This window comes from Coenobita brevimanus, chromosome 72 (genome assembly GCF_032717465.1).
Source record: "Coenobita brevimanus isolate Jiangsu-jjx chromosome 72, ASM3271746v2, whole genome shotgun sequence".
Classification (NCBI taxonomy): domain Eukaryota; kingdom Metazoa; phylum Arthropoda; class Malacostraca; order Decapoda; family Coenobitidae; genus Coenobita; species Coenobita brevimanus.
This window is the reverse complement of record NC_137025.1, coordinates 382,446-391,548: the sequence shown is the minus strand read 5'-3', so window position 1 is coordinate 391,548 and position 9,103 is coordinate 382,446. Positions and strand designations below refer to the sequence as shown.

Below are 9,103 nucleotides of genomic sequence, written 5' to 3'. Positions count from 1 at the left end.
TTGAGTATGGTGCAGTCTCTGTGCGAGTATATAATTACCGTACTTGCCTACTTGGTCACTATCAACGATGCCTTTGAGAGACTTAGACAACCCAGCCTACTATAGTGCCATTAACCTGACGAAGACCTACAGTACAGTCCCTTTCAGCTCGGTTAATGGCCAAGTGCCGTCAGATTGGAAGGCTGATTTGACTGGTTAGCACGGAGACTCATTCCTACGTCGATACTATACTCTTTTTTACTCTAACTTGGCCTAAAATTGCCATCCCTCCATCTTGAATGCTGAGTTGTAACAATAGATTAACAGTAGAATGTGGTATTAGTCACGAAGAAGTGCTATGGGAAGGATGTAGAGCCGTAATATTGTCTTTTTCTGCCACTGAGCTACGTGAAATAAGCTGCAAAAGGACGAAAAATCTGGACCAAGTTAGAGTAAAAAGAGTATAACCTCGTCGAACTTCATAAAATCACAACACAGTAGGGTACTCAGGTAGTGGGAATGGCCCAGTTCCGTCAGATGGGAACGTACCAGTTATAGCTGCTGTGTCCATTGTTTCTTGGTATATATACCATATTTTGCATTTTTGTATTTCTTGTTAATTTAAGCGATTTTCACTGTTATCCTATCAGATATATACATCAGCCTTTTATCATTTGCTGTTGCTTAGATTTATTCCCTCCAGCCGCGATAGCAAAGCTGGTATTAGTTTCAGTTTGTCTGTCAGTGCGTCTGTTAGCACGATAACTTCGCAACTGCTCAAGATATCATTTAAGCGATTTTCACCATTATCCTGTCAGTTAAATAAAAAAATTTACATGTATGTTGCAGGGATAAAAATCGATCACGAGTTCGAAATTGGTTAAAGTAGGTCAAGGTCTGTGTATATTACCACGATAACTTCACATCCTCTCAAGTTATCACAAAATTTTGCTGGTGTGTAGTTGGGATGAAAATCTCCCACGAGTTCGAAATTGGTGAAAGGTCAAGGTCAAGGCCATATTCCGAGCCGCGCTAGATATATATCGGCTCACGGCTGGTGTGATCCCCCCTCTGTTCTTCACTTATTTTCGTCATCCACCCGCTCCCATCTTAGTCCATCACCAGTTTTTCTCTTCTTCATCAGTCTACCTTTTCCTCCATCTTCTCCCCACTTGCTATTTCCTCGTGTTTTCTTTCATCCTTATGTCTTCATTCATTTCCCGTTACTCCCTTTCTCATTTCATTTTCCACCTTTTTCCTCCTCCTTCCTCTTCTCCTCCTCCTCCTCATCATCATCATCATCATCATCATCATTTTCTTTTTCCTCCTGCTTTCTCAGGATTTCTTTTTATTACCGTATATAATCAAAGTATTGATTAGAATTTTATTAGTTACGTAATAGGAAAATGTATTTTGTCATACCTGAATACATGAGTAAAGAAAACTGGTCTCTCTCTCTCTCTCTCTCTCTCTCTCTCTCTCAGCAGTTTTAATCACATTTATTTGCCTTTATTTCTCACTCTTTTATTAACTTTTTCAGTTACATTTTTGGTTTAATTTTTTGGGAACCATACTTCGTTGCGTCTGTTCCAAAACTTGAAGGGAGCATCGTAGCCGACCCTGTGGGGGAATGACGATAGGTTAGGTTTTGATATTATTACTATTATTATTATTATTATTATTATTATTATTATTGTATAGTGATGATGACTAACAAGAAGTGGTTGCAATGTAATAAGCAACTGCTACTACTACTACTACTAATGATAATAATAATAATAATAATAATGACTAGTTGTAGTGGCGGTATTAGCAGTTGTGGCAGCAGCAGCAGTATAGTAGTAGTAGTAGGAGTAGTAGTTGTGGCAGCAGCAGCAATAGAGTAGTAGTAGTAGTAGTAACAGTATAAAAAGACGTGCAATCAGTAATCGTAACCTACCAGTACATGTGCACCAGTGAGACAGTTTCGCCGTTCCCTTGTATAACTGCTGCCAACTGCCCAGCTTCACTCATCCAGTTAGCCTCATTGTTCATGTACCCGCCCACCGTCCTGGAAAAAAAACAAAAACGGATTTCTGAGAGGGATGAAGCTCATGAAGAAGGAGGCAATTTTTTTTTTTTTTAATAGCCTAAGTAGGATTTATTTTTGCAGGATGATTATGTACTTCCATTCATCCAGTCAGCCTCTTTGTCCATGTAATCGCCCATCCTGTTGTAAAGAAACCACACCAGCGGATTTGTAAGGGACTTGAATTTCATAAAAATAACATGAAAATTTTGTAAAAAGAACCGCGAGGATTTCCAGGTGCGGCCCTGTCCGTCCGTCCCTCACTACGATTTTCCGGCGCGATGGGCTTCACGTTCATAGTACTTTAGCGATTTCTGCGAGGACACTATGCCACACCACACCACACACCCACGGCACACCACACCACACGCTTACCCACGGCACACCACACCACACGCTCACCCACGGCACACAACACCACACGTTCACCTACGGCACACCCCACCACACTAAGGGCATTAGCTGATGAGTCCTGATGATGGATATATTGAAACACTATTATACCCCCACGTCTTAGTCAAACTGTTTTTGTCTGGTTATTTAGCATCATTTTTTCCCTCTCTCTCTCTCTCTCTCTCTCTCTCTCTCTCTCTCTCCCTCCCTTGACCCTACCTCCTCCCACCTTTGGTTGGGAAAGGAAGTCTGTAGGATGATGATGATGATGATGATGATATTGTTATAAGGTGGACCAGGATTTGTCTACAACCACGCGTAAATCGAGAAGGCCGTAATTTTAGATCTGGTGGATACGTTACTGGCATATTATCGGACCTGGTGAGTAGGTTGATGGGTTGCCTGTCCTGTATGAAGACGGTTGGGTTGGTGGGTTGTGGTGGTGCTGACTGGTGGGCGTCGTCGATGTAGAAGCACATGATGTACTGCTTGTCATTGGCCGAGGCGATGGTTACCTCAGTGGATACCGGTACTGTCATGGGGATACTGGCATCTGTCAACGAGAGAGTTACATAGACGATCCAGGCCTTACCAGATACACAAGTTACTTAAATCACAGTGACCGAATACACACACACACACACACACACACACACACACACACACACACACACACACACACACACACACACACACACACACACACACACACACACACACACACACACACACACACAGCCTATCAGGCATCAGTTATATTAATTATGACACCAGTTGGGGTATGCGGTCGGAGCATGTGTCCGGCTCAGGGAAGATGGACGCCCCTGCTGGGCATGGTCCTGGGTCACCTTTGGGCAAGGTGTAACACCCGTTAGCTCGGCAAGATGGTAGGAAGTGGACGGGTATCATCGTCTCTGGAGGTACTGCTATGGGAGTGACGGGGCCAAAGCCCGGTAGCTGATCCTGCATAACTCTTCCGGGCAGGGAACTCAGTCACATTTGCCAAGGAGCCGAAGTCCGGGCTAAGAGTACTGTGTCTAAACGTTTCTTACAATGTTTCAGTTTAAACGTTTCCTAGTGTTGCAAAATGGAGAATAAGGAGATAAGCGAGCTGTTTGTTTTGTACATTTCGCAGTCATTTAGTTCGTTCATGTTCTGTAATAAGCGTCAGATGGGTGGATTTAGTGGTGTCGTGTCTTAACGTTTCGTACTGTAGTGTTTCTGTTTAAACGTTTCCTACAGTTTTGCAAAATGGAAGGAAAGGAAATATGCAAGGCTTTGTGTGTGTGTGTGTGTGTGTGTGTGTGTGTGTGTGTGTGTGTGTGTGTGTGTGTGTGTGTGTGTGTGTGTGTGTGTGTACTCACTGCGATCATTCTGGCCGTTGATGTACTGGAAGAGTCGCCAAAACATCGGACCCATGTTGTCACCTACGCCCAATCCGGACTCTTGTGTGCACGCCCACTTCTTGGCAGGGTAGCTTCGCTCCTCATAGCCCTGGGAAGGCAGAAAAAACGAGAATGTGACGTGAGAATGAGGCAGGAGTAGTAGTATTACTGGTAGCAACTGTTTCTGTGGTTGTAGTAGTAGTAGTAGTAGTAGTAGTAATAGTTGCTGCTTTAGTGGTAGTAGTAGTAGTAGTACTTGCAGTTTTTTTGTGGTAGTAGTAGTAGTAGTTGCTGTTTTAGAGGTAGTAGTAGTAGCTGCTGCTTTAGAGGTAGTAGTAGTAGTTGTTGCTGCTTTAGAGCTAGTAGTAGTTGCTGTTGTAGTGAAAGCAGTAGTACAGTAGTTGTAGTAACAGCACCAGCAACCCCAGGCTCATCTGAAACGTAAACCCGGTAGACAGAAGGCTGATGCTGCCCTTTTGCGGTCCGTCATCCTCTCTGGGGGAAACTGAGTGGTAGCCGAGGGTCGTGTGTATAACCTGGTAGCTCCGCCGCCAGGTTATACCACGCGTAGGCATTCCTCTGGTACCAAGGAAGAGTGAGCGAGGGGGGAGGTAAGCAGGAAAGAGATTGAGGCAGAGTGAAGGAGGGAGAGAAACAGGGGTAAGGCAGAGGGGAGGGAGGTATGAAGGAGTGACAGTGAAGAAATAAGAGAAGGATGTGGATAAAGGATAAGGCAGGGGTAGGCAGGCGGGAAGCAGTGAAGCACGCAGACAGACAGACACACGCAGACAGACAAATTATACAAATATAAGGAGACAATGACAAAAGAATGAGGCTGACAAACAGGAGACAGAATGGGAAAAGGGGTGACACACGCACACACCACTCACCGGAGCATTACGAATCACAGTATACGGCGCCTCTTCATATTCCTCAAACAAGCCCTTAATGCCGTTGTACATCCTGTCGAACTGGGGGGAAAAAAATAAAACACGATTACCTCCAGTTCGATTTATTATGCCAATTTCCTTCGGGCGATTTTTTTTTTTTTTTGTGCATGGGAGTGACGTTTTGAAACTGGATAGATTAGGTATAGCCTTCACTAACATTCACAAATAAGTCACTCGTTAAAGAAAAACAAAAAAACGGTGGTAGCAATAGTAGGGGAAATAATCGTCATTGGACTGAAGGGGTTAATGACGGCTGTACCAGACTTTAACTATTTGGAAAAGTTTTTGGGGTTGCGTAATATAGTGAAACAAGAATAAAAGAATAACAATGTCACTTACAAATCCGGTTACGGCGTTTGCCTGACAGGTTGATGCGAGGAGCAGGAGGCACCAGCACACGGCCAGACCCTTCATCCTGTGAGGGGCGGTAGAGGGGAGGCCTTATCTTACAAACAAGCATCCCAGAGGTTAGGAACGAAGATGTAGTGGGATCTTTACGTGACGTCATTATAAAATTCCCACCTTCATTATATGAATGGTTCACATTTGGCTCCCAGGAGTTGAGATCAATCGTTACCTTGATAGTTTACCTCTAATATACAATAACTTTTTTACATGTATAGGTACCGGATGGCTCCTTTTTATTATTTACTGTATGTTATTTTTATGGTAATTAAGTTTACTAATATGTGCGTAAAGAATGTTTTCATACTTATTGTATGTAAATGTAAAGTAAATGAATGCATCGAGCACAATCGAGTACTGAGTGAGGCGCATCGGCACGTAAATGTTTCGGTTCCCCGGATGAAACAACTGAAACATTTGGTTTAAAAATTTGCTTATGCTCCAGCCTGGAAGATGGGAACATTCAGTTGGACTAGAGTTTTTACTGTGCGCACACCTCACCCAGACGACTTCCAGTGTTTCCAGTGATTACGTCAAGGATTATTGCACATCTGAACTCATTAATACCTTCATATTTGTGGTATTCCATACGATTGCTGTGAGAGTTGCAACACAACACTGACTCAGGGTGGCGTCTGTACCGAAACAGCCACACTGATGATACAGCCTATGGTGACTGCTCTCCGCCACCGACTCCTTGCATTCTAAACCATGATAGTTAAAAATAATAATAATAATAATAATTCTCTTTTTAAAATTAACTTCTCAGATGTTAGGTGCGTTGCAACGACTCCATGCTTTCTAAACCCTAATAATAGAGCGTAAATGTTTGGTGGCGTAGAGAGTATTTTTTTTTCTAGTAAATCACTGTGTCAAGTGTCGGGATTATTTTCGTGAGGTTAGGAAGTTGTGTAGAATCTCTTCCATTGCGATTTGTTTGCCAAGAATGATCGCATTATGTACAGTGTGTGTGTGTGTGTGTGTTATTTTCCGGTAAACCATAATGAGACATGACCACCACCTAAACGGTTTTCAACACTTTAAAAGAGAGAGAGAGAGAGAGAGAGACTTGAAACTCAGAAACTACTCGAAGAATCCCATGATGAGCTAAAGTAAAAGAAAAAAGGAACTGAGGAAGACTGCAAAATATGGTGGTCCTGTGTCTCCTTAAGGATTGCTGTCTGTAATTCCCTTTGCAGTGTTGGCAATCTGTAATTCCCTTTGCAGTGTTGGCAGTCTGTAATTCCCTTTGCAGTGTTGGCAGTCTGTAATTCCCTTTGCAATGTTGGCAGTCTGTAATTCCCTTTGCAGTGTTGTCAGTCTTTAATCCCCTTTGCAGTGTTGTCAGTCTATCACATATATGAAGAGTTATAAATTGCAAGCTTTGTCAACTAGCAGGTTCCAAATAATTTGTGTGTGTGTATTTGAGGGAGACATACTTGGAGTGGTGTGGTGAGTGAGAGAGGTGAGAGGAGAGTGAGTGTCAGTGCCAGAGTGTGAGTGGATGGGTCTTATTGACGCTCTCCTCCCTCCCTGTCTCTCTCTCGACAACAAGGATGATTGAATAACTGCCTCGCTCGTCCCTCTTCCTCTTCCTCTCCCTTCCCCCTCCTTCCCGTCTGTCTCCCTCCCCTCCCCTCCCCCTCCCCCTTCCTCTTTGTCCCCCTCCCTTCCTTCACCCCCCCTTCTTCTCCACTCCTGCCCCCTTCACCCCTCCTCTTATCAATCTTTATACTCCACCCCCCCTCCCTCTCTTTCTCTCGTCCTCTCCCTCTTCCTCCCTCCTATCTCCTCACTTTCTCCCTTTCACTTTCCCTTCGACCCTTTTCTCGCCATTCTTCCTCTCTCCCTTCCCTCCCCCTCCCCTTTCCTCCTCTTCCTCATGCCCCTCTCCATTTCCTCCCCCTCCCTTTCCCTCCCCTTCCCCCCTCCATCCTCTTGGCTTACGAAACTCTCCTTCACCCCCCTGTTCCTCCCTCCTTTCTTCACCCCCTTCCTCCTTATCTCTCTCTCTCTCTCTCTCTCTCTCTCTCTCTCTCTCTCTCTCTCTCTCTCTCTCTCTCTCTCTCTCCATTGCAAGTTAGGTATTTCCGTGTTTAATTTAATCGTCAGATGGTCGCAAGCACACACACACACACACACACACACACACACACACACACCATCCATCGTTCCAACCATCCTTCCTTCCTTCTTTGCTCCCTCCCTCCTTTCTTTCCTTCCATTCATCAGTCCATCCATCCATCTGTCCATCATCCGGTACTTTGTTGACCCATCAGGGATCGTAGAGGCCCGGGGATAGTCTCAGTAATGTTTAGGATGTGTGACAGATGCCCTTCCCTGAGCGGCAGACACTAATCAAGGTGAACAATGACTAGAAACCCTGCGATGCCATCTTCAGAACCCAACAGACTTTTCAGAATATTGTGTAACAGTTTCATATTTGTTCGAGTAAAAAGTAGAGCCATATTCCTAACCACAGCTGTACAAAAATTTTCAACCATCCTATGGACTGATTTTTTTCTGTTTTTTAAGTTTTTAAATCCTGCACATCTAGACTACGGCTCAAAATAATCATATCAAGAAATCACCGAATCAGCTGTTCACCATATCGCCCTGCCCCATCAGCTGATCTTTATTTACCTAGATCAGCTGATTTGTGTGTATAGTGTGGTGTCAGCTGATGTCTGCCGAGTTACTGCGTAGGATGGAGAGAGAGAGAGAGAGAGAGAGAGAGAGAGAGAGAGAGAGAGAGAGAGAGAGATTACCTCTCTCTCTCTTGAATAACAGGGCCTACGTAACTCATTTAGAATTCGCTGACTAACGCTTGCTTTTTTATTTTAGAACAGTACTCCATTCATTCATTCATTCATTCCCAAAACACATGTTTTAACCTTCAGATAGATAGATAGATGAGACAGGTACATAGACAAATAGGTGGTACGTAGATATATATATATGTAGAGAGAGAGAAAGTAAGTTTTCTTCGATGATGCCTTTCATCTTTTACTCCTTACAACTCCAGACGATTGAAATCAACTGAGGAGAGAGATCTCGACCTGAGATAGATACTGTAGGTGAGGGAGTGCTGTTGGCAATGTAGTTGAGGGACGCCTCACGTGGTGGCACATATATAAGCGGGTGGCTTCACTGCCTGCTTATACAAACTTCTTTCACCTATCGCCTGAAAAGATGGTGGATTGCAGAAGTGCTGCTTCCCCCTGCAGTCAATTGGGTTTACGTCCAAACCTTGGACAACAAGGAAACCAAAACAACTCAGCATGGTATTTTAAGAGAGAGAGAGAGAGAGAGAGAGAGACTGATCGGGATAGAATTTTTAAAAGTTGTATAAATTGTCTTTAGTGGTGTGGGACCACTGGTAATGATGGCCGAAGTTACCATGCTAGCCTGTGTCAAGTTTTATACCAGTGTCCCATTTAATTATCAGGAGTTAGATCACCCTTCAAGTGGCACTCCTCGACTACCTGTTATCTGCACAGTTCAATGTGAGTCATGGATGAGTGACCATAACTTCTCTCTGGTGGAGGAAAGTAGATAACACTGGTAAAATGTTTATGCGCTATAACAGTTGGTGAAATGGACTGTCTGAAATATTTTTTGTTGAAATATTCAGCTGATCTCTCAACTGTATGATTATGATCTTGTTATATACAGTATATCCACTTACTACTGAGGATTATATACGGCAGAAAAGCCTACAGAAACAATCAGCAGGAGAGAGAGAGAGAGAGAGAGAGAGAGAGAGAATCAAAGTTCGTATTAACTGAGCACGAAGGTATAAACACCGGAAATAATGAAAATATATTAAAAAAGAAGAATATAAAGGCAGGGTTAAGGATGAAACTAAAACGTGCGAAAACATAACTAAAACAACGAAAGCCCCCTCCCCCCAAAAAAAAAAA

The 9,103-nt window shown here is 43.5% G+C and overlaps 1 protein-coding gene across 1 annotated transcript; it reads right to left on the bottom strand.

Annotated features, from left to right (window-relative positions):
• Positions 1–1,470: 1,470 nt before the first annotated feature.
• On the bottom strand, positions 1,471–6,713 carry LOC145407147 (heme-binding protein 1-like). Its single transcript, XM_080278165.1, has 7 exons — positions 6,620–6,713; positions 5,115–5,190; positions 4,716–4,796; positions 3,805–3,934; positions 2,819–2,993; positions 1,919–2,029; positions 1,471–1,599 (listed from the first exon to the last, which is right to left on the bottom strand). The coding sequence occupies exons 2-7, from the start codon at positions 5,187–5,189 to the stop codon at positions 1,533–1,535; spliced, it is 639 nt and encodes a 212-aa protein (XP_080134291.1). The 5' UTR covers position 5,190; positions 6,620–6,713; the 3' UTR covers positions 1,471–1,532.
• Positions 6,714–9,103: the final 2,390 nt, after the last annotated feature.